This window comes from Dendrobates tinctorius, unplaced genomic scaffold (assembly GCF_039654945.1).
Source record: "Dendrobates tinctorius isolate UK_male_01 unplaced genomic scaffold, ASM3965494v1 ptg000196l, whole genome shotgun sequence".
In the NCBI taxonomy this organism is placed as follows: domain Eukaryota; kingdom Metazoa; phylum Chordata; class Amphibia; order Anura; family Dendrobatidae; genus Dendrobates; species Dendrobates tinctorius.
Window position 1 is genome coordinate 21,796,645 of NW_027361863.1, and position 26,109 is coordinate 21,822,753.

Genomic DNA, 26,109 nt, shown 5'->3' on the forward strand with positions numbered 1-26,109 from the left:
TATACTAGTCCGTGTTATTTCACATATGACTATACTAGGCCTTGGGTTGGTTTTTAACATGTATTTACCCATCAGTGTGTGTGAGCGGCGCAAACAACATTAATGAAACTTTGTAATGGTGAACCACAAATGTAAATTTATTTTTAATCACAAAAATAAACCAAAAAATTATTTTTTCCGGCGTTTGGGGGCAGATGGTTTCAATTTGGGGGTGTGCAGGGAATATGCAACACTTGCAGTTGAAGACGGTGTTTGAGGGGAAGGGGCAACAAAACTTGTGGGGGAAGGTAGTCCAGTTAAGGGAATTAAACTAGGAACACTTGGAGGAGAGGAAATCTGTTCAGGTACATTAGTTGTAATGGCATGTCGCCGTAGGCTTGTGTGCCTGGACCGACTTTGGCCCAATGCCCGCCTTGATAGATTTCGCCTTGAACTAGGGGCAAATATTGAATGTAGGTCCCCCGTCTGCTGGTGTGGCTGCTGCTGCTGCTGAGGTGGCTGCTGCTGCTGCTGAGGTGGCGGCTGCTGCTGCTGAGGTGGTTGCTGCTGCTGCTGAGGTGGCTGCTGCTGCTGCTGAGGTGGCTGCTGCTGCTGAGGTGGCTGCTGCTGCTGAGGTGGCTGCTGCTGCTGAGGTGGCTGCTGCTGCTGCTCTTGGTTGGCAGTGCTCGTCCTTGCAGGAGGACTGGTGGCGGCAGTGATGGTCAAGGTTTGCAGAGTGGTGGTGGCAGGGCTACTACATGTTGTTGTAGCGGCAGGGCTGTTCCATGTTTGCCTAGTGGTGGCTGAGCTCCACGCATGCATGGGAGTGGCGGTGGTGCTCCAGACAGGAGCAGCGCTTGCCATGGTGGTGTCGGTGAACTGACCAGCTGCACTCAGACTTGTGGTGGTGTAACGGTGGGTGTCCTGGCTTTGAATAGAGGTGTCCGTGCAGTGGTATGCAGCACAAGTCGGTAGTGAGGTGAAGCGAGTCAATGGTGGCACAGGTGGAAATGACACCACTGACTGCTGACCGTACCGATTATGCTGCATAGCCTGCAAGAAAGCATTGTTGCAGGCCTGCAGCACATTCAGCTGTTGCTCAGGACTAAGGTGTTCCACCATGCCCTTTTCAATCTTACTAAAAAAATGGTGTGCTGGTCTGTTGAGGTCGGCCTCCAGACGGTCAAGGCGCTGTTCTACAGAATTGAAGCGGTGTTCAAAGTGGTTAAAACCACGTTCCATGAGTGCAAAACCGCTTTCAACTCTGTCGGACAGTGACTTGAGGCTGGAATTAAAGGCCTCGCTCAAATGCATAAACTCGGGCAAGACATTCCTGTCCAAGGCCCTCTGCCGCTGGCGGGTAGTGCCCGCATAACCAGTGGCAGAGACCTGGGACAGGGGAACACCTGATGGCCCAGCTTCCTGGTCACCAGCTGTGTGTGTGGTTGACCTGCAAGGTGCTTCCTGGCTGTCGGATGGCTGGGACGGGTCAGAGGACGTCCGAGGAAGGACCGCTCCAGGGCCAGGTTGCAGGGTGCTGCTTTCTTCTGTGGAAGAAAGGAAAATCATTACTACCATGCCTTTACAAGAAGCATCAGCTGTGGATTAGAAAAACACAGATTAATAAAAATAAAAACCCAAAATTTATAATACTTACGATCTCGTGGCAAGGACCGGTCTTAGGAACTGCAACGCGTGATAGTGACGGTATCGAGTTCTGGTCCTTGACGCAGATCCACTGCGAACCTGGCCCTCAGCACGAACATCACTGTTGAAGCGGTCCTTGATCGAACGCCAACGTGTTCGGACTTTGTCCACTGTTGTTAAAAAAAAAACAGTGCCGTCAAGGACAACAGTCACTGCGGCACAATGTAGCAATACAATACTCAAAGCAGTCACTGTAGACCCCGATGACACTGTTGGGTTTCCTGCTAGAATACACCTAGCACGAAACCCAACAGTGCCGTCAAGGACAACAGTCACTGCGGCACAATGTAGCAATACAATACTCAAAGCAGTCACTGTAGACCCCGATGACACTGTTGGGTTTCCTGCTAGAATACACCTAGCACGAAACCCAACAGTGCCGTCAAGGACAACAGTCACTGCGGCACAATGTAGCAATACAATACTCAAAGCAGTCACTGTAGACCCCGATGACACTGTTGGGTTTCCTGCTAGAATATGCCTAGCACGAAACCCAACAGTGCCGTCAAGGACAACAGTCACTGCGGCACAATGTAGCAATACAATACTCAAAGCAGTCACTGTAGACCCCGATGACACTGTTGGGTTTCCTGCTAGAATATGCCTAGCACGAAACCCAACAGTGCCGTCAAGGACAACAGTCACTGCGGCACAATACAGAGCAGGGAAATACTCACTAAACGCCTTTTTGGAGGATGCTGTGGCGCTGTCCCAGCCATCCATCAACGCTGCGGCCACCTCATTCCATAGCCGCCGGGTCACCACAATGTCCTTGTGCAGCCGGTCACGGCTGTCCCACAACGGCGAACGCTCCTGGACCAGGCTGATGAGCTGCTCATTATCCAGGTAGACGTCTTCATCCCGTTGTGGAACCTAGACAAAACACATTCATTAGAATAATCAAATTTAAATTGAATAAAAAGTTACAAAAAAAGAAACATAAAAAAGAGTAAAAATAGAAGATAAAAAATAAAGAACATTACAAATCATTTGATACATACATTCCGTATCACCACCGGGACTTGGCTTCGCTGCTCCTGCTCTTCGCCCTCACTAGTCCCGTCCGCAGAAGATGATGATGATGACGATGTCTTAAAAAAGTTGAAAAAAACGTAAGAGATTTGGAGAAGCAGCAGATATACTTACCAGATGCACGAAAATAATCACCTCACGGTCTGCTTGCGCCAATTCCTGCCGCGATGGGGAATACTCGGATTCTGAAGACATACTGCATGTAAAAATAATAAAAATCATTAGTACATACATAATTTAAAAGGACAGGCATATAATGTAATATACTCACATTCTTCGCTGATAGAAGATGGTTTCCTTGTTGACTGTCTGCTCTCCAATCTGTCAGTGTAGTAGTGGCAGAGTTTTGGCAGGCACCTCCTTTATATAGACTTTTTTTTTTTGACTTTAGAAGATTATAACTAGTACAACAAGTGGACACTATCAAAAAAACGCAGCGCTAAAAAAACGCATACATGAGCATGCCAGTGCGCACGTATGCGCATCCATAGGCTATAATGGCCATTTTTAGCGCAGGGCCAAAAAATGCAACATGCTGCGTCTGTAAAATACAAACGCACACCCCAAAAAAACGCAGCACATGAAAATCGCATACGTGCGCTTGCCAGCGCGCAGGTATGCGCACCCATGTTAAATATAGGGGAAAAAACGCATGCGCACGTATGCGTTTTTTTCCAGCGCAAAAAAACGCAAATGTGAAACCAGCCTAAGTGGCAAAAGTTTGTGAATCTTTAGGATTAGCAGATAATTTCAAGGTGAAATTAAAGTCTAGTGATGGCCATCAGGTGTGAGTGAGCGACCTGTTATATTTAAAGTGACAGATTTTCACTACTGATGTGTCACGGCTCAGGGGCTCCTTCCCCGTCCCTAACACTGGGGTGCATCCTAGCTTGCCCTATTTCAGGGGATACTTCTGAAGGCGAAGACTCCAAGGCCTCCACCCTTGCCTTATCTCCTGAATCAGCCCTCTGTCCCCCCCCCCAAGGAAGAGGGTAGTTGGTGTGCACCACAGTACACCAACCCGACGAACAAGGGGTAACTGAAAATATCAGGCATACAAATATTCCTTCACATATAAAAAAGAAATGCACCAGGGAGTGGAGGATGGGGAGAAATCAAAATAAGTGGCGGGAAGGGAATTATCACCACGCAACAGTCACAGATAACTCCTCCTAACTCCATCTCATAAACACCTCTCCTCCAAACCATGCAGCATAAGCTAACTCTGACAGTGAGTTACAATCAGGACCCAGATTATATAGGGGATAGGAGTGGCTAACCATGCTCAGCTCAGACTCCCAGAGCTCCTAACATGGCCGATTAACCCAGGTTCTGCCAAAAGAAATAAATACCATTTTAAAAAAAGGAGAAGTGCTTCTTTTCAGAGCAGGAGTAGGAGCAGTCAGACACTGCGGTCTTCTAGCTCCTCTCTGTTGCAGTAACCCCATGACAAGATGTTTGAGGAAGTGTATCATGGCACGAGCAATGGAGATTTCAGAGGACTTTAGAAAAGTTGCTGACGCTTATCAGGCTGTGTTTCGCCAGCCACTTACACGCCATCAAAGCACCACCCTACTCACTGTGTTACGCTCTGCACCACCCAGTACCTGACTTTTGCCTTGATTTGCCTTGTGCTGGTTGTGAGTTATAGGCGGATGCGACCGAACTCTGCAGAAATTTGTATCCACTCTGTCCTGCAGAGATTTGCTTCCAAGGATATCACCTGCTAGCAGGTGATATATGACATGACTCAACCCACCATTCCTCTCCCAAACTTTGTTTCCAAGCCTGCTAGTACCTGGTTCATGCATACCTTTGTACTGGCTCCCATTGTTGACCCGGCCTGTTTACTCGCTTTGTTTGACTCTGACTTTGAAAGTGAACCTGTGCTGCCTGCCCCGACCTCGGTTCATCTGACTAAGCATCTTTTTCGCCCTCCTGTAACTCGTACTTGTGTCTCTTAGCCTCCACTCAGTTACTGCAGTCCAAGGGACTGCCCTGGAGTGGTGCCTCATGTCTACTGGCAGCCCAGCCTATCCTCACTATCCCTACCATCAGAGGCCCTAGTGAAGACCCGGTAGACACTTAGTCACACCCATCTAGATTGAGGCCGGTCCGTGGCGCAGTGGGTCAGCACCCAGCATTGTTACAGGCTCGGAAAAATTACGAAACTATCTCTAAAGAGTTTGGACTCCACCAAGTCAGTTGTTGTACAAATAGAGAAGATTGAAGACCATTATTGTCTTCCCGAAAAGTGGCCTACAAACAAAGAACACTCCGCGAGCAATGTGCATAATAGTCACAAAGGAACCTAAGGTAACCTCTAAGTAACTAAAGGCCTCTGGAACATTAATGTTAATTTTGATGAGGTGCAGGTATTCAGACGATGGCCGTTTCACGTCTGAGTACATACTTATATTACCAGTCTTCACAAACTTTCAAGCACTATTGTATGGCATCCATTTGTCATCACCATAGATAAGACTGATGTAATATGATGTCATCAGAATCTCTCACCTCTCCTGTAAGCCAGAAGAGGATCTCTAGGGTGAGGTGTAATATCCTCTCTGCCATCTTGTCCTGGTCTTTATCCATTCTTGAAGGGTCAATCAGAAAAATCTTCTTACGGTATATAGAAGACATAAGTGGAGAGAGAAATTTCTGTGTTGTTGGAATCTGAAATTAAAGATGAGCTGATGGCAAATCACACAAAATCTCATGGTAAAAATTGCAATTACTAAATATAATATGGGAAATCATTTACAAAGTATGATGTGGCTCAGTGATGGGATATCGCTAGGACATGCTGTGGGGATCTGACTTCTGGAGCCTTCACTGTCCAGAGAGTCATGGCTCTGAGTCTCCTTCACTGTCTCTCCCTATACAGCGCTGAGTCTCCTTCACTGTTTCTCCCTATACAGCGGCTCCCAACCACCAGAATCCTGTAGGAACCCGCAGCTCGAAACAGTAAAGCTGGATGCAGTACTTCACGGGATGTAACCCCCTTCTTCTTAGGTCAGCAGGGGTTCGGACACCCAAAAATCATTAAATGAATTGTCCATTTTACCTTTATTTTAATAGATGGGTTGGGGACATGTTTTGTCAGACTTATTATGTCATTACTACAGGTTCGCCTCTTCCTTCTTCACAGGCTGCAGTTATATTGTCCATATAATGACCGCTGATGGAGGACCATGTGACCAGACCTGTCCATCAGCCTCCTCCAATTAAAAACACCGCACGTGATAAAGCTGAGTTTTAATTGATGGAGCCTGATGACCCGATCTGGTCACATGCTTCTCCATCTGCGGCCATTATATGATTAGGAGAACTGTGCAGCCTGTGGTGATGGAGGAGGAGAACCTGTAATATTTACCTCGGAAGGCATTAGTGACCCTGATCAAGCTTCTTTCTGGCTGGTTGCAAAGTGGGATCAGCGATTGCACTGATGACGCCGAGGAGCCTACACCCAGCTTCTTTGCACATAAAGAAGAAGGCGAAACGTCGCACTCATGGGTGAGAGTTGCAGAGCCCTAGTGGCGGCATCAAGGGTGATCGATGGCATTAACTCCATCTTGGATTTTATTACAAGATCTGAGGTAGGAAAAGTTTGGGGAATAGACGAGTTCTGAGTAATTTGGATACTGCAAACCAAATTTATACGATTTTTCAGACATACAGTCATATGTTAAAGTTTGGGCACCCCTATTAATGTTAACCTTTTTTCTTTATAACAATTTTGGTTTTTGCAACAGCTATTTCAGTTTCATATATCTAATAACTGATGGACTCAGTTATATTTCTGGATTCAAATGAGGTTTTTTGTACTAACAGAAAATGTGCAATCTGCATTTAAACAAAATTTGACCGATGCAAAAGTATGGGCACCCTTATCATTTTCTTGATTTGAACACTCCTAACTAGAGTTGAGCGAAACGAGTCGAAAAAATTCAAAAGTCGCCGACTTTTGGCAAAGTCGGGTTTCATGAAACGAAACCCGACCCTAGGATGAGGTCGGCCACGAGGTCGGTGACTTACGCGCCAAAGTCGCGTTTCAAAAGTTTGTTTTGCGCTCTTTTTCAGCCAATCAGGATCCACGGACACTGTGGGCAACGTGATGACATAGGCACGGGTCACCACTATCTTTCAGAAGGGCATGCAAGTGATTGGCTTGCTTTGGTGGGCGTCACAGGGGGTATAAAAGGGCGTGCCATCTTACTTCTGCCGATCTTAGTATAGGGAGAGGTTGCTGCTGATTCTGTAGGGAGAGCGTTAGGCAGGGAAGAAGACAAAAAAACTGCTTCTGCTGCTAGCGATTTGTCCTGCACAACACACCAGTCACTGTGTGTGCAGTGCAAGGGGAGGCTATATAGTGGTGTATCAGTGGTGTTGGTTGTTGGGCTGCCTTCTAAGGCTTCCTGACATTCCTGCATTGCTGTTTACCCACTGCTCCGCAAACTGCTTTTTTAAAAGCAATCCCAATTTTTTTTTTTTGTCCTGCTGAGAAGACAAAAAAACTGCTTCTGCTGCTAGCAATTTGGCCTGCACAACACACCAGTCACTGTGTGTGCAGTGCAAGGGGAGGCTATATAGTGGTGTATCAGTGGTGTTGGTTGTTGGGCTGCCTTCTAAGGCTTCCTGACATTCCTGCATTGCTGTTTACCCACTGCTCCGCAAACTGCTTTTTTAAAAGCAATCCAATCTCCCTTATCCTCTAGTCACTTTTGTCACAGCTGTGCCATCGAGCCTGTCACATAGCGCTCAGATATTCATTGGGCCTCACACAATCCAAACGTGTCCAGTGTCCAAAAGTGTGTGCAGAGATTCAAAATCTCCCTTATCCTCTAGTCACTTTTGTCACAGCTGTGCCATCGAGCCTGTCACATAGCGCTCAGATATCAGTGGGCCTCACACAATCCAAAAGTGTCCATCCAGTGTCCAAAAGTGTGTGCAGAGATTCAAAATCTCCCTTATCCTCTAGTCACTTTGGTCACAGCTGTGCCATCGAGCCTGTCACATAGCGCTCAGATATCAGTGGGCCTCACACAATCCAAAAGTGTCCATCCAGTGTCCAAAAGTGTGTGCAGAGATTCAAAATCTCCCTTATCCTCTAGTCACTTTTGTCACAGCTGTGCCATCGAGCCTGTCACATAGCGCTCAGATATTCATTGGGCCTCACACAATCCAAAAGTGTCCATCCAGTGTCCAAAAGTGTGTGCAGAGATTCAAAATCTCCCTTATCCTCTAGTCACTTTTGTCACAGCTGTGCCATCGAGCCTGTCACATAGCGCTCAGATATCAGTGGGCCTCACACAATCCAAAAGTGTCCATCCAGTGTCCAAAAGTGTGTGCAGAGATTCAAAATCTCCCTTATCCTCTAGTCACTTTGGTCACAGCTGTGCCATCGAGCCTGTCACATAGCGCTCAGATATCAGTGGGCCTCACACAATCCAAAAGTGTCCATCCAGTGTCCAAAAGTGTGTGCAGAGATTCAAAATCTCCCTTATCCTCTAGTCACTTTGGTAACAGCTGTGCCATCGAGCCTGTCACATAGCGCTCAGATATCAGTGGGCCTCACACAATCCAAAAGTGTCCAGTGTCCAAAAGTGTGTGCAGAGATTCAAAATCTCCCTTATCCTCTAGTCACTTTGGTCACAGCTGTGCCATCGAGCCTGTCACATAGCGCTCAGATATCAGTGGGCCTCACACAATCCAAAAGTGTCCATCCAGTGTCCAAAAGTGTGTGCAGAGATTCAAAATCTCCCTTATCCTCTAGTCACTTTTGTCACAGCTGTGCCATCGAGCCTGTCACATAGCGCTCAGATATTCATTGGGCCTCACACAATCCAAAAGTGTCCAGTGTCCAAAAGTGTGTGCAGAGATTCAAAATCTCCCTTATCCTCTAGTCACTTTTGTCACAGCTGTGCCATCGAGCCTGTCACATAGCGCTCAGATATTCATTGGGCCTCACACAATCCAAAAGTGTCCAGTGTCCAAAAGTGTGTGCAGAAATTCAAAATCTCCCCTGTCCTATAGACACCTTGTACCTTGTTTTACATTACTATATAGTTTGTTGGATTTTGTCTACATTTCTACCAAAAATGAGGAAGGCTGGTGGAAGAGGCCATGGAATTGGGCGGGGGTTGGCAGCTGGTAATGATGGTGTTGGTGGTGGATCTGATGGTAGTGGCAAGAGCAAAATAGGACCGAATGCAGGAGGTGCTGACCCTGCGTCATCGTCTGGCTACATAAGGCCTCGAACGCTTAGTTTTCTAGGAGTTGGCAAACCGCTTTTAAAGCCAGAGCATCAGGAAAAAGTTTTGTCTTACATTGCTGACTCAGCCTCCAGCTCTATCGCCTCCTCTTCTTCAGTTGTAAAAAGTAAAAGCACTGAGTCGTCATTGGAGGCTCATGTTCATGAACCACACCTTTCCTTGTGTCCTTCACCCCAACCAAGATTGAAGGATGACGCAGGCCATACTACTGATTACTCCATGGAGCTGTTTTCACATACCATGCCTGGATTATCAAGTGAAATGGTGAATTACCCAGGCCAAGATGAATCTGACATGGAGTGCACTGATGCACAGCCGCTGATGGATGATTCTGCTGGTACATTCACTCAGAGCACTACATTGTCCTCGCAGAGTACAGAGCCAGATTCTGACCCTGATGAGACTCAGGTGCCCCTTCCCGCACACTATACCACCATACACGGTGACACAGAGGAAGGTGCACATGACATAGAAGAGGAGGTGATGGATGACCCAGTTGTTGACCTAGATTGGCATCCATTGGGGGAAGAGGGTGCTGCTTCCAATAGCTCAGATGAGGAGCATCCACAGCAGACATCGACATCGCAACAGCTGTTATCTGGCAGGCCCGGAGCACTCCAAAGACAGATTCCAAACATCAAAAGAGTTGCTGGACAGCTTGTCCAGAGGGTCAAAAGATCACAGCGTGCTAGGCCGCAAAATGTCTGCCAAAGTAGGAAGAGTGCAGTGTGGCACTTTTTTGACCAAAATCCTCATGATCAGGCCAAGGTTATCTGTAAGAAGTGCGCAAAGACCTTTAGCCGAGGGAAAAATCTGAAAAATTTGAATACCAGTTGCATGCTTAGACATTTAACCAGCATGCACTTGCAAGCGTGGACACAACACCAAACCTCAAGTGCCACATGTGCAACTGATCACAACGAAGGTAGTCAGCAACGCTACATTGTTTCCCCCACTGTAAGCCCACCGGTTAGCACAGCAGCAAATGTTGAGGTGTCGTTGCAAGACCACAGCAGTCAGGGAATCCCACTGTTATATCAACGAAAGACTGATTCTAGGCCATCAGAAAGAACACCAACTCCATCACCATCATCAACCCTCTCTCAGTCCGCCCTGTCCACTGCTACTTCCACCATATGCAGCTCTCAAGTCCAGCTCACCCTCCCAGACACTATGAGTAGGTCAAGAAAGTACTCAGTCTCTCATCCGCGTACACTGGGTTTGAACGCCCACATTGCCAAACTAATCTCGTTTGAGATGATGCCCTTTCGGTTGGTGGAAAGCACAGCTTTCCGCGAACTCATGGCCTATGCAGTACCACGCTATGACCTACCCAGTCGCCACTTCTTCTCTCGCAAAGCCATCCCAGCCCTCCACCATCATGTGAAAGACCGCATTGTCCATGCACTCAAGCAGTCAGTGAGCGGAAAGGTGCACCTCACAACTGATGCATGGTCCAGTCGGCATGGCCAGGGCCGTTACGTGTCCATCACTGCGCACTGGGTTAATGTGGTGGATGCAGGGTCCACAGGGGACAGCGGTGGTGGGACAGTGCTGCCTAGCCCACGGTATAGGAAACAGTTGGCTGTAGGCGTTCGACCCTCCTCCTCCTCCTCCAGAAGCGAAAGCTCGTCCATAGAGCGCAGTCGTACGAGCACTCCATCTGCAGCTGCCACTGTTGCACACGATGTGTCCCCCTATCAAGCAGCTAGTGGAAAGCGTCAGCAGGCTGTGTTGCAGATGATGTGTTTGGGCGACAGACACACCGCCGAGGTGCTGGCCGAGTACTTGAAGCGACAAACTGAGTCATGGCTGGGCAGTGTACATCTTGAGGCAGGCAAGGTAGTTAGTGATAACGGCCGTAATTTTGTGGCAGCCATAGCCCTTTCAAAACTCAGCCACATACCTTGCTTGGCTCACACCTTGAACCTGGTGGTGCAGTGCTTCCTCAAAAATTATCCGGAGTTAACAGCCCTGCTCCAGAAGGTGCGAAGACTGTGCGCGCACATCCGCCGGTCGCCTGTACACTCCGTTCGTATGCAGAAGCTGCAGCGATTGCTCCACCTTCCCAACCACTGCCTCATTATCGACATTGCAACAAGGTGGAACTCCACCCTGCACATGGTGGAGCGGCTGTGCGAGCAGAGGCAGGCCATAATGCATTTGTGGGAGGATACACGGCCAGGCACTTTGAGAGCAGACATGGAGTTGACAGGTGTGCAGTGGTCGAAGCTGAAAGACCTTTGTAAAGTCCTTCAGTGTTTTGAGGAATGCACACGGCTGGTAAGCGCAGACGACGCCATCCTAAGCATGAGCATCCCACTTATGCGTCTGCTCATGCAAACTTTGACGCACCTTAAGGAGCAGGCGTCTGCAGCCAATGTTGATGAGGAGGAAGAGGAGGAGGGAATCCTTGATGACATTCAGCCATTGTCTGCTCAGGGACCTCTCCTGGACGAGGTGGAGGAAGAAGAGGAGGAGGAGGATGATGATGGGGATGATTACTTAGGGGAGGAGGATGCATCTCGTGGGGCAAGTGAAAATGTTGGCGTGGCAAGGTCTGGTACAGGGTTTGTGCGTGACTGGAGGGATGTGGATTTGCCAGAAAGTGCTCCTCCAACCAGCACTCGCAGTGCATCATTGACACCGGGAACATTGGCCCACATGTCAGATTATGCCTTGCGGATCCTAAAAAGGGACCCCCGCATTGCCAAAATGATGAACGATGACGACTACTGGTTGGCCAGCATCCTGGATCCACGCTATAAAGGCAAATTACAAAACATCATGCCACAGGAGAACCTTGACCTAATATTGGCTAATAAACAAGCAACTCTGGTAAATCGGTTGCTTGAGGCATTCCCAGCACACAGCAGCGGTGATGGTTCTCACACGAGCCGTACGGGCCGGGGGCAGCTTGGCAGAGGTGTTCGTGGTGCACACAGCAGAAGTGGCGTTGGAGACAGGGGTTTCATGACAATGTTGTGGACTGATTTTTCAAATACCGCTCACACAACTGGTAATACTGCATCGATGGAAAGTGACAGGAGACAGCAGTTGTCAACTATGGTTACAAACTACTTTTCCTCCCATATCGATGTTCTCCCACACAGGTCATTCCCCTTTGACTATTGGGCCGCTAAACTGGACACCTGGCCTGAATTGGCCCAATATGCCTTACAGGAGCTCGCTTGCCCAGCTGCAAGTGTGCTATCGGAAAGAGTCTTCAGTGCAGCTGGATCAATCCTGACAGAAAATAGGACCCGTCTGTCAACCCAAAATGTGGATGATCTAACCTTCATTAAAATGAACCACGCATGGGTTTCCAAGGATTTTGTCCCACCTTCCCCTGATGACACATAGGGTGACAGAAAAATGGCTTGCTTTGGTCCACCTCTTCCTGGTACTTCACCTATTTCGCCTTTTGCATCAGCTGAATGTCCAACATCAACATATGCCACTTTCTAAAACTCCCTAACTGTGCTGCCTCCCCCCCCATGGCCGGGGTCACCACCTAGCGCACGACACCGTGCGAGTGCCGTTGCCCTGGACAGGTGGGTAGGCCGACTCTTGGGCGCGGGCACTGGCACAGGGTCCCTCATAGTGCAATCAAGTGTCTCTGACGGTGGTGGTGCACACCCGCCGTCAGACACACCGCTGTACTATGAGGGGCCCAGTGCCAGTACCGACGCCCACGAGTGGGCCCCCCTTGCTTGGGCAGGGCCCCAGCATTTGCAATCTTTACCTCTCCCTGCTCCTCCGCTGTGTAATCTGGGCCGTCAAATCCATACTGTGCCTGACACCGTCTGAGCCTGCCTCCTGATGTATAGACATATATTTTGAATGTGTACGCTATCAATACATGTTATCCGGGGATACGGTACCCTTTCTAACCTTTGTGCAATCACGTGCAATCCATACTGGGCCTAACACCGTCTGAGCCTGCCTCCTGAGACATATATTTTGAACGTGTACGCTATCCATACATGTTATCCGGGGATACGGTACCCTTTCTAACCTTTGTGCAATCACGTGCAATCCATACTGGGCCTAACACCGTCTGAGCCTGCCTCCTGAGACATATATTTTGAATGTGTACGCTATCCATACATGTTATCTGGGGATACGGTACCCTTTCTAACCTTTGTGCAATCACGTGCAATCCATACTGGGCCTAACACCGTCTGAGCCTGCCTCCTGAGACATATATTTTGAATGTGTACGCTATCCATACATGTTATCCGGGGAAACGGTACCCTTTCTAACCTTTGTGCAATCACGTGCAATCCATACTGGGCCTAACACCGTCTGAGCCTGCCTCCTGAGACATATATTTTGAATGTGTACGCTATCCATACATGTTATCCGGGGATACGGTACCCTTTCTAACCTTTGTGCAATCACGTGCAATCCATACTGGGCCTAACACCGTCTGAGCCTGCCTCCTGAGACATATATTTTGAATGTGTACGCTATCCATACATGTTATCCGGGGATACGGTACCCTTTCTAACCTTTGTGCAATCACGTGCAATCCATACTGGGAGTAACACCGTCTGAGCCTGCCTCCTGAGACATATAGTTTGAATGTGTACGCTATCCATACATGTTATCCGGGGATACGGTACCCTTTCTAACCTTTGTGCAATCACGTGCAATCCATACTGGGCCTAACACCGTCTGAGCCTGCCTCCTGAGACATATATTTTGAATGTGTACGCTATCCATACATGTTATCCGGGGAAACGGTACCCTTTCTAACCTTTGTGCAATCACGTGCAATCCATACTGGGCCTAACACCGTCTGAGCCTGCCTCCTGAGACATATATTTTGAATGTGTACGCTATCCATACATGTTATCCGGGGATACGGTACCCTTTCTAACCTTTGTGCAATCACGTGCAATCCATACTGGGCCTAACACCGTCTGAGAATGATAGATGGGGCCCACCATACACTGGAACATTCCAAAGGTGGACATCAGACACTGGAGCAGCATTTACAGGGCCCATTATACACTAGAGCATTAGAAATGGGGCCCATTATGTTTGGAGCATTATTTGGGCCCATAAGACAGTAGAGCTTCATCCATGGGGACCAACATATACTGTAGCATTATGTGGAGCTCATCATATACTGTTTGAAACATTATATGGGACCAATGATTCTGTATGGAGAAATAGATGGGCCTCGTCATGAGATGTAAAAAGTGAGGTATTTTTCATTGTACTATACCGCTATTTCTCTGCCGTATCGGAGCATGATGAGTTGTGGTATGTGTTAAAGGGGCGCTCTTTCGCCCAGGGCACATGAAAACCTGGAGCCAGCCCTCCCCCCCCACAGTCTGTAGCCAAATAACCCCCATTTTTCAGTGCGTAACTTGTATTATGAAGTTAATTAAGGTTGACAAGCTTAAGTAAGAAGAATTGATGCTTTTGGCATTCAAATGGGCACTGTAGGTGTGTTTCCTGTCCTCCTCTCACTGCCGACTTTTATTCCCCATTGACTTACATTGGGTTTCGTGTTTCGGGACGACCCCGACTTTTCCCTATAATCGGACGATCTTGCTCGACCCGACTTTTGGAAAAGTCGGGTTTCACGAAACGAAACTCGACCCTAAAAAACCAAAAGTCGCTCAACTCTACTCCTAACTACTTTTTACTGACTTCCTGAAGCACTAAATTGGTTTTGTAACCTCATTGAGCTTTGAACTTCATAGCCAGGTGTATCAAATCATGAGAAAAGGTATTTAAGGTGGCCACTTGCAAGTAGTTCTCCTATTTGATTCTCCTATGAAGAGTGGCATCATGGGCTCCTCAAAACAACTCTCAAATGATCTGAAAACAAAGATTATTCAACATATCTTTTCAGGGGAAGGATATAAAAAGTTGTCTCAGAGATTTAACCAGTCAGTTTTCACTGTGAGGAACATAGTAAGGAAATGGAAGAACACAGGTACAGTTCTTGTTAAGCCCAGAAGTGGCAGGCCAAGAAAAATATCAGAAAGGCAGCGAAGGAGAATGGTGAGAACAGTCAAGGACAATCCACAGACCACCTCCAAAGACCTGCAGCATCATCTTGCTGCAGATGGTGTCACTGTGCATCGGTCAACAATACAGCGCACTTTGCACAAGGAGAAGCTGTATGGGAGAGTGATGCGAAAGAAGCCGTTTCTGCAAGCACGCCACAAACAGAGTCGCCTGAGGTATGCAAAAGCACATTTGGACAAGCCAGTTACATTTTGGAAGAAGGTCCTGTGGACTGATGAAACAAAGATTGAGTTGTTTGGTCATACAAAAAGGCATTATGCATGGAGGCTAAAAAACACAGCATTCCAGGAAAAACACTTGCTACCACAGTAAAATTTGGTGGAGGTTCCATCATGCTTTCGGACTGTGTGGCCAATGCCGGCACCGGGAATCTTGTTAAAGTTGAGGGTCGCATAGATTCAACTCAGTATCAGCAGATTCTTGACAATAATGTGCAAGAATCAGTGACAAAGTTGAAGTTACACAGGGGATGGATATTTCAGCAAGACAATGATCCAAAACACCGCTCCAAATCTACTCAGGCATTCATGCAGAGGAACAATTACAATGTTCTGGAATGGCCATCCCAGTCCCCAGACCTGAATATCATTGAACATCTGATTTGAAGTGGGCTGTCCATGCTCGGCGACCATCAAACTTAACTGAACTGGAATTGTTTTGTAAACAGGAATGGTCACAAATACCTTCATCCAGGATCCAGGAACTCATTAATAGCTACAGGAAGCGATTAGAGGCTGTTATTTTTGCAAAAGGAGGATCTCCGAAATATTAATGTCACTTTTATGTTGAGGTGCCCATACTTTTGCACCGGTCAAATTTTGTTAAAATGCAGATTTCACATTTTCTGTTAGTACAATAAACTTCATTTGAATCCAGAAATATAACTAAGTCCATCAGTTATTAGATATATGAAACTGAAATAGCTGTTGCAAAAACCATAATTGGTATAAAGAAAAAAGGTTAACATTAATAGGGGTGCCCAAACTTTAACATATGACTGTATGTATAAGTGTATGACACATAAGGTCCTTCTTATGATCCAGAAATATGCTTATATGATATTATGGTGAGGGGTTAAGAAGGGTTGGAGATCTAAAAGGGTGCATTAAAAATGCATCACGATGAGCTGATCTGCAGTAACTGGCAGTGGCACTACACCATGTATGGATTGTGCTGTACAGCTCCATGTGTACATCTGTCCGCTGATAATAGTTGTTCAGGGAAAGGGGTGCCGGGTGCCAAACCCCCATTGTTATGATGATTACCTAACACAAGGATAGGTCATCAATATCATAGTAGGCGACTAGTTCTTTAAAGTGTTTTACATGAGGTCATCCCGTATATCTAGTGTAGTGTGCGATGTACTCCACATGATGGTGCTTGTCTACTGACGAATACGGGGCTGCCTCTGAATGTGGAGGAAGGCTGCCCACTCACTCACTGAAACTGGTGTGATAGTCATAGGGATCGTCACTACCCGAGATGCTGCGCTCATGAATATGGCGCTCACTGCAGAAAACTGGCAGAAATTCAAAAGGTGAAGAATTCAGAACGGATCCAAGTGAGGATTTATGACGATCGGTTTATATCTCTGGAAGTGTCAGGTTTGAGTTACATGTTGTTGTTTTTTTGCATAACCATATCCACTTTCTTTTTTTAAAGCCCTGTTTTCCGACCATGCACCCTTTCCCTCCTTATTTATACCCAGAAAAGTCGCCTTGCTGGAGGGTTCTGCAGAGTATAATCAAAAAGGAGAAACCCCTTAAATATGACCTTTTATTGAGTATAATTAAAATTAACCATACAATGTAAAATAGTAGGTCAAAAATGTCCCAAAATTGGCAAATATTAGAAAAGATCTCTAAAGGGGGAGGGACTGTCCTTGCCTTGCCGTGAAGGTTGGCACCCTAAGATTTGATATTGGTACCCCAGCTCACCGTAGGCTATCCCTATATGACCCTACTAGGACCTCCAAGCAAAAGCACCACCATCACCCAAAAATAAAGTGCAAATAGAAAATGTTCTATTTGGCCAACTGACCTATGATGATACACATCAACTTTAAAAGCTTGTTACAGGGTCCATTACATCTATAACATCTTGGATGGAAATGCTCTGGTTATGTTTTGAGAATTTATTAAGATAATACTTTTCCAGCAAGTTGTCACTCATCCACCAGATAATACAGCGTCTTCTGTTTGGACACAACATAACTTTCTCATTGTAAGCCTATGAGGCTCACATTAAGGCTCTCATAGGATTGCACTGAGATAGCGATTCCAAAACAGAAGACGCTGTATGGAGCAGCCGGTCACACTGACGGTTGTGTGTTGCAGAAGTGAATGAGAATGGCGGTGATAACCAGGGTAGGCGACGATTGGTAAATATATTAATACATGCACCGCGTGCACAATACAGTCTGATAAAGGGGCCAGAGAATAACATTTTTCATTGGAGTTCTGCTGTAAATAAACATAAGTAAGGTTTATTTTGGAAATGAAATTAAAAAAAAAAAAAAGTATAAACAGTATCAAACGTTACAACTAGGGATGAGTGAACCTGGAGTATTCGGTACTGAACCCCTAACACAGTCTTTTTAATGTACTTCCGGATTCCTTTTCGGATTCGCCAGACTAATAAAGCTTGTTGAATTCTGCAGAGCAGCCAATCAACAAGCTCTCAGGCTGTGGGCACTTCAGGAGCCATCACAGCCATGCCTGCATAAAGGCCGGATCACGAGTGCCACCGCCATTCTGCTCTCAAGTTTACTGACAGGACACAGCTGGTGTGAGAGACAGAATCTGACCGAGTACTCTGCCAAAAATCGGCTCAGAACTCTGCAACCTTGCATGTGGGTGTACTGTGACAAAATCTGCTGTGTGTACTCTGCATCCCATATCTATGGGAGTACCGTGCCAAAATCTGCTGTGTGTACGCTACATCCCCTGTCTGTGGGAGTACTGTGCCAAAATCTGCTGTGTGTACTTTGGGTGCACTGTGCCTTTAAACCGCTATGTGTACTCTGCAGTGACAGTACTGTGAGCCTCCTCCTACCCCTTGCCTGTGACACTACTGTGAGCCTCCTCCTACCTCCCGCTATCCCAGCCCCTCTTCTGATTCCTTGGCCCAGCGCAAACTCACGTGTGTGTCACTCCGCAATGATGACATTGTGTCGGCCATACTAATCAGAAGAGGAGCAGGGATGCTGCAGGTAGGAGGAGGCTCACAGACCACCGATGTGATCGCTGGATCAGGGTCTCACAAATCTTTTTGTTCACCTTTCCTGTAGTTACAACCTGTAAATGGAAAGGAAAGAATAAGGCCAGGTTCACATAGCGTTGACGAGCTGCGTTAACGCTATAGCATAACGCGATATACGTTATGCTATACCGCTAGCGCTGATGCTTCATCAGCGCCAGCGGTGACGGAGCCTCAGACGCTGCAGCCTGCGTTCGAGGCTCCGTCAGTGAATGACGGCACATCACGAACGCGTGCCGCTTTACCGCATGCATCGCGATGCACCACATAATGGGGGTCTATGGCAGCGTTAACGGACTGCCATAACGCAGTGTGACCCCAGCCTAAGGCGAGACCGACAGAAAGGTAAAAAGTAACACATTTTTATGCCACAATTAACGTCGGTTTTGATAGGTTTTCCTAATCCCACTTTCAATATAAGAGCTGTCTGTACCTATAAGGCTATGGGCACACGTTTGGAAATGCTGCAGAAATTTTCGCAACATTTCCGCAACTCTCACTGTGGGTAAAACGCATGCGAATTCGCATGCGTTTTGCAAGTGTTCTTCGCTATGCTTGGAATGCTTTCGCATTCCAAGCATCCCTTGGAAACGTGATTGACAGATTGGTCACACACAAGCATAGTGCTTGACAAGTGTGACCAACTTTTTACTATTGATGCTGCCTATGCGGCATCAATAGAATGTTAAAAATAATTAAAAAAATAAAAAATATTGTTATTCTCACCTTCCGACGGCCCCCGATCTGCTCTGCGGCGCTCCCGACATCTTCCGGTCCCAGTAATGCTTTGAGATGACATCATCATCGGTCATTCGTGCAAAGCATTACAGGGACCGGAAGATGCCAGGAGCGTGGTGAGAGGAAGGACTCCGGGGGCCGCCGGAGGGTGATTATATCTCTATTTTAATTCTATTTTTTACAGGATTATGGTACCCAGGGCAGGTAGAGTCTCCTCTCCTCCGGACCCTGGTACCATCCACACATTGAGCGCTCACTTTACACATGGTGGGCATAGCCACATGCAGAAAGTAAGCGTTTCAATGTAATCCTATGGGTGCGGAATCGCCGTGATTCTGCAAAAAGAATGAACATGCTGCAGATTTTACTGCTATGCGATTCCCCAGCGGAAAAATCCGCAGCATTAGCATAGCATTGTAGAATCCCATAGGATTGCGTTTTCTTTGTGTTTTCGTGGTGATTCCGCAGCAGAAAATGCTAAAATAACGCAACGTGTGCACACAGCCTAAATGTCACCATAGAAAAATACAATCCCTCCCATAAAAACCATAGACAGTCCACATATGGCGACATCAAAAGCAAAGCAAGAACATTCTGCCTCCATGGAATGCAACAGAAAAGAATGCTCGTGAAGGGGTTAATGATCCCTGCACCTGGTAAAGGGCACTCTCCACATACCTCCTCACATGGCCGATCTGGGCTTACAGGACCTGTGGTGATGTCACAGTCATGTGATCAGTCACATGGGTGGGAGGAGTCAGAGATCACATGACCAGGAGGCTCTGTGCCAGGACTGCTGTGCTGGTTGCCATGGTGCTGGGTCTCGCTTTCCTTCTGCTGTTCCTATAGCTCATATATTCCTAGTTATACGTCAACTAATGTAAGGGCAGAGACAGACTAGCCATTAAAAAATCCATCCAATTTTGATGCAGGAGAGTCAGACAAGTGTAACACAATTGTCATGCGAGAGTCATGCACTTTTTATGCAAGTACAATCCTCAGCAGGGCAAAGAAAGTACGCCTGCGCAGCAGCCGCAGCAGAAGTAAGAAGGAGGACGCTATCGCTAGAAGATGGGAGGCGCCGGGCCGGACCGCGACACCCACAGCATCGGACCGCCCCCCCAGTGAATATAATCTAACGTGTTTTTCTTCTCTTTTAGGTTACATCGGGGGCTTATCTACAGCATTACAGAATGCATTACAGAATGCTGTAGCTAAGCCCCTGATGGCGGTGCCGGCAGCTGATAGGCCAAAAATGGGGTGACAGATTCCCTTTAAAGCAGGGGTCTCAAGCTCAGCAGAGTAAATGGGCCGCACAAAAAAAAAAATTGGGGGTCTGCATTCCTTTCAAACTTAATACACCCCGTACACGCGGCTCCGCTCCGTACACCTCGTACACACAGGGCTCCGCTCCGTACACCTCGTACACACAGGGCTCCGCTCCGTACACCTCGTACACACACGGCTCCGCTCCGTACACCTCGTACACACGGCTCCGCTCCGTACACCTCGTACACACACGGCTCCGCTCCGTACACCTCGTACACACGGCTCCGCTCCGTACACCTCGTACACACACGGCTCCGCTCCGTACACCTCGTACACACAGGGCTCCGCTCCGTACACCTCGTACACACACGGCTCCGCTCCGTACACCTCGTACACACAGGGCTCCGCTCCGTACACCTCGTACACACTGTTTTTACTTGGTATGTCTGCTGAACCCGCACCTTAATTCAGAATACTCACTGAACCCTCATGCATTGTTCACACTCTGTACTTGGTATGTCTGTACTCTGTTTTTTTCCCCTGACTTTAATTCCATGTATCATACTTCAAATTGACTGTATGCATATTGATATACCCATGCTCCTCACACCTTCCATCTTATCCCACCTCTTTCTTCAACTTTGATGCTAGTCAAATGTCCCATTAACTGCAATCTGTTAATTGCCCCCTGATGTGAACCGTCCTCCAGCCCACTTGTCCTCCTCCCTCACTCACCTGGCTTCATTTCATGGACATTTGAATGGTATAAGTTGAAGAGAGCAGGTCAGATATGACATCATTTGAAGTGATACATGAGAAATATTACCAGAAATAGTCCAGAAATCAGTCAGATGGTAAGACTAACCACTGCTTACTTTTTTTTTTTTTTAAACCCTGCTCTTCAACCATGCTCACATTTGCCATCACCGTTTTTGCTCCACTAATCATCGCTATCCCCAGACTCCTGCAACCTAGAACCAAATAACAATCTCCCCCTCTCCTCCCTTCATCTGCAGACATACTCCTTAACCTCAGACCGCTCCTACTAAATTACAATACAAGACCTCACCCACCTGCTTTCCCTTTCTCTGCTTCTTCTCACTGCTGGTGACATATCCCCCAATCCTGCCCCCCCCGAGGTGATGCTTGCGGCGGTCAGCGAAGAGTAAGTAACACTTTATTTGGGTGTTTAATTAATGAACCTCATGTGTATGAATTTATTTATTTTTTTCACAGGTTTCACAGCGTGCTCCCGACAGAGATTATGACGAGGGGATCATTGATGTCGACACCCTCATCGAGGCGGTGTGAGAGCGGGAGCCGCTGTGGAACATGGCGGACCGCTGCCATGCTAACCAACCAACCACCTAATGTCATTGGGATGAAGTGTGCTTGGTGGTTATAGAAAACTGGGAGGAGCTCGATGAGAGGGCCTAGGATGTAGAGCGTAAGTATTCAGATTTCAGTAACTTATGTTACAGCATGTGAAGTGTTGAACACTAACCACTTTGTTTTTTTGCTTCACAGGTGAAAGGGTTATCACGCGGTGGCTGTCACTCGGGGATCGCTTCAAGAGGGGCTTCAACAAGGAGATGCAGGCCCCGAGTGGATCGGGAGGACGCAGGAGCAGCCGGTATAAACACTACAAAGCCCTGTCGTTCCTCCGGTCGACGATGGTGAGCAGAAGGTAAATATTCCACACACCATTTCTGTAGTACAAATGTTGACATGTTTAACCTAATTTTTTCTTTTCAGCAAGGCCAATGAAATATCAATATATTAATATGTTTTTTTTCTCTTTTACAGCACCATCTGCAGCACTCGGAAGCCTGCTTCTGAGTTGGCTCCCTCTGAAGGGATCCCTTCGGGGACCATGTTGAGGTACACGACCCCTCTGTACCTTCCCTCTTGTCTCGTCCCTCTTTCCCATCCACCATCACTGGAGCAGCAGGGCAGACTTCATCACATGAAGCTGCAGGTGATGATTTACAGTACCCTTTACCCCACCCCTCTGACACTGACGCAACATCTCAACCAACTTTTGGTTCTGGATGGCAGCGTCTGAGAGGTCAGGAAAGGATGTTCTTGTCTGAGTGTTTGAATCTGAATGCATCCTTCCAAAATGCATTCCGACTTTTAGGGCAACAGATAACTTCTGGGTTGAACATGATAAATCAAAATATCATGGAACTCAGAAGTTATATGGAGACGATGCATTCAGAGGCAAACCAGGCGCCGAGACATATTTTTTTCCAATCAGTTGTCCGGCACATGGAAGAACTAAATGCTCACCTGCAGATGCATATGATGCAAGCCTGTTACAATGCTCTAGTGACTGCAGTATCCCAGACCTTCTAATCTACCCATCTACCTATTCCATCACCTCATTCCACTGTCCATCCTCCTATCACTCCTTCTCCTTTCTCTATTTCACCATTCCATTCTTCCCAGTACCTTCCTTCCCCACTGCATTATACCCCAATGACCTCACCGTACCCCCCCCCACACCTTCAATGTTCCCACAAAGCTCCTCTGTCCATCCACTCCCGTCCCAACCTCATGTTTTAAACCCCCCCCTCCTTCCACTTGTGATCCTCACCAACCTCGTTCCGAGTCCTCCACCCCCCGATGTGGTCAGCCCTGTTAACCCCTCCGATGATATCTGCACCCAACACTACCTGCAGTTGTAAGAAATTTTTACCAAACTGTTAAAATAAATAAAATATTTTTTGGTTCAAAAGAATTTTATTGTGTTGGTTACTTTTTTTCTTTAGTGTTAACTAAAAAAACATTACACCGGTGGTGTTCAGGTTAAACACACAACGTTTTTGTAAAGGTACAAAAAGGGTGCAAGTACACCAGTGGTGTATAAGTAACATACACAAGTTCTCCACACAGGTTCAAAAAGGGTCTCAAGGTACACCGGTGGTGTACAAGTAAAAGAACCATTTTTTTGGTAAAGGTATAAAAATGGTGAAGGTACACCAGAGGTGTACAGGTAAAATACACAATATTATTTGAAAGGTACAAAAAGGGTGTAAAGGTACCAAAACTATGAAACAAAAATGGAAAAATTACAAAAGTTTTTGTTATACAAAAAAGGAACCTTGGTATAACATTAAAAAAAATAAAAATAAACCATGTCATCTTGCCAGTCAACTCTTCCTTCTGGTGATACAAAATAATCAGCAAATGTGTCCCTCATTTTTGTAACAGACAGAGTACTCCGAACACTTGTCTGGTGATAATCCCACACGGTGGTTTCACAAATATTTTCTTCAATGGAAACTGGTTCCTTTGAAATTACAAAATTGTGCAGGATCACACATGCCTTCACCACCTCATCCACAGTCTCAGTTTTCATTTTTATGGCAGTTAACAGCACTCTCCATTTTGATGTTAAAATCCCAAAAGCGCACTCCACCACTCTTCGCGCTCTAAGATTTTTTTCCTGTGTGTCAATCCATGACTTGCGTATGGCTTAAGAAGATGTTTAGACAATTGAAATATTGAAATGCATCGTCTCCAACACATACAAATGGCATTGGTGGGCTTGTTGTTCCAGGGAGTGGTCTTGGAGGTGGGAAATCGAAATTTTCTCCATACAAACGACGGCCCATTGTGGACTTCTTGAAAACCTGTGAATCAATGGATCGACAATACGCACCAATGTCGACTGCAATAAATTTGCATTTTGAGTCAGCAATTGCCATCAGTACAATTGAGAAGAATTTCTTATAATTGAAATATTCTGATCCAAATCCAATGAGTTTCATAATCCTTATGTGCTTCCCATCCACTGCACCAACACAATTAGGAAACTGGCAGATTTCTTGAAAATTTTCAGCAATCTCAAGCCACCTTTCCTGTGTTGGCTGTGGGATGTACTCCTCGTGTAGACAATACCAGGCAGGTCTGTTGGACTATCCCAAGCCGGAACTGGTAATGGAGGGAAGTAAAGGATTCTCCAGTTGCCAGGAATCTGTTAAAAAAGGTGAAAAAAGAAATTTAATACATACTACCAGCAACAACATGACACTAGAAGTCTGCAGAATCAGAAAACATTCAAAAAAGGTAACTTACCGAAGGGTCACCATCAGACGCTCCGCCGGTGAGATTGAAAAGCGCAAGTAGGTGTCCCTTCTCTGGATTTACGCTCCACCAAAATCTCAAACGTCCTGTCTCATCCGCACATAACTGAAGAACTTCGGGTTATCCCTCAATTCAAGATAAAGTGTAGAATAAACTCCAAGGGTCAATCTCTGTGCATTTATAGGATGAATCCACTGCCGTCTCTTCCTTCGCCGACGCAGGATGCGCAGTCTTGTTTCCTCCTGCACTCAAAATCAAAATCCACACAGATGCTATTAATATTCGCTATTACTCCTTCCATCTCTGCCACTAGCTCTACAACCTTTCTGCACCTCAAAAACATTTCTAGAATTCGACCTTTTCTTACTTTTGACTCTGCAAAAACTCTTACTGTTTCTCTTATTCATTCTCGTCTCGACTATTGTAACTCTCTTCTAATCGGTCTCCCTCTTACAAAACTCTCCCCTCTCCAATCTGTCTTGAATGCTGCAGCCAGGATCATATTCCTCACCAATCGTTACACCGATGCCTCTACCTTGTGCCAGTCATTACACTGGCTACCCATCCACTCCAGAATTCAGTATAAACTTATTACCCTCACCCACAAAGCCCTCCATGGCTCAGCACCACCCTACATCTCCTCCCTTGTTTCAGTATACCACCCTACCCGCGCCCTCCGTTCTGCTGATGACCTGAGGTTAGTATCCTCAATAGTCAGAACCTCCCACTCCCGTCTCCAAGACTTTACACGTGCCGCGCCAATTCTTTGGAATGCACTTCCCAGGTCAATACGATTAGTCCCCAATCCCCACAATTTTAAGCGTGTCCTGAAAACGCATTTATTCAGACTGGCCTATCGCCTCAACACATTAACCTAACCTATCCCTGTGTGGCAGAGCCAAAAATTTTACCATAACCAGGTTCCCAGCATCATGTTCCCACATGCTTTATGCATCCATTAGCCCTCTGTGTCTGTACTGTTACACACTTAACATTATGGCTGGTCCATACAATCAGGGCAACTGTTACCACCCACCTTTCGTGTCTACCTCTTTCCTCATAGACTGTAAGCTTGCGAGCAGGGCCCTCACTCCTCTTGGTATTTGTTATAATCTACTGTATGTGATTATTGTTATGCTGTAATGTCTATTGTCTGTACAAATCCCCTCTGAAATGTAAAGTGCTGCGGAATATGTCGGCGCTATAAAAATAAAATTTATTATTTATTATTATTATTCAAAGATATTGTGTTAAAACATCCTTTATATAGTTTTCCACAAGTTTGCAGGATCCAGTCACGTTTGGGAGCAGTTTCCAAGAGCCAATCATATTTCGGAGCATCCCATTTTGGAAGTGTGGAAAAACGGATCCGTCAAAAAACGGATCCAACGGATGACAAAAAAACGGGTGGAAGCGGATGATACGGATCCGTATAGCGTATCATCCGCTTCCACCCGTTTGGTCACATTTATAGCGGATCCGTCAATCCGCCACGATGTCGGATCTTGACTGACGCCAAAAAAACTGAAATGTGAAACAGGCCTTACTCACAGCCAAAGCTAACAGACAGTTCTCCATCCTCCTCCTCCTTCTTGACCTGTCCTCTGCCTTTGACACAGTTGACAACTGCCTACTGCTACAGATTCTTTCTTCCCTTGGCATAAAAGACCTTGCCCTGTCCTGGATTTCCTCATACCATTCTGACCGC

At 46.6% G+C, this 26,109-nt stretch overlaps 2 protein-coding genes across 4 annotated transcripts in view; both read right to left on the minus strand.

Moving 5' to 3' along the window:
• LOC141056101 (uncharacterized) overlaps positions 1–26,109 on the minus strand; it is a 97,221-nt gene that overhangs the window by 13,728 nt on the left and 57,384 nt on the right. The window contains exon 9 of the mRNA XM_073552756.1: positions 5,236–5,394. Coding sequence (XP_073408857.1) covers positions 5,236–5,394 — 159 coding nt within the window. The remainder of the gene's footprint in view (positions 1–5,235; positions 5,395–26,109) is intronic.
• Positions 47–5,226, minus strand: LOC141056295 (uncharacterized). Of its 3 annotated transcripts, XM_073553039.1 has the most exons (4): positions 2,990–5,226; positions 2,854–2,914; positions 2,364–2,777; positions 47–1,796 (listed from the first exon to the last, which is right to left on the minus strand). In XM_073553039.1, exon 4 carries the CDS (start codon positions 1,555–1,557, stop codon positions 169–171), a length of 1,389 nt encoding a protein of 462 aa, XP_073409140.1. In that variant the 5' UTR covers positions 1,558–1,796; positions 2,364–2,777; positions 2,854–2,914; positions 2,990–5,226; the 3' UTR covers positions 47–168. The 3 variants fall into 3 exon arrangements, with proteins under 3 accessions (XP_073409140.1, XP_073409139.1, XP_073409138.1); XM_073553038.1 differs by having other exon boundaries at positions 2,364–2,914; XM_073553037.1 differs by having other exon boundaries at positions 2,854–5,226.

Excerpts from the sequence above, each read along its gene's own strand:
- LOC141056295 (XM_073553039.1), bottom strand. The coding sequence starts at position 1,557 with ATGGTAGTAATGATTTTCCTTTCTTCCACAGAAGAAAGCAGCACCCTG.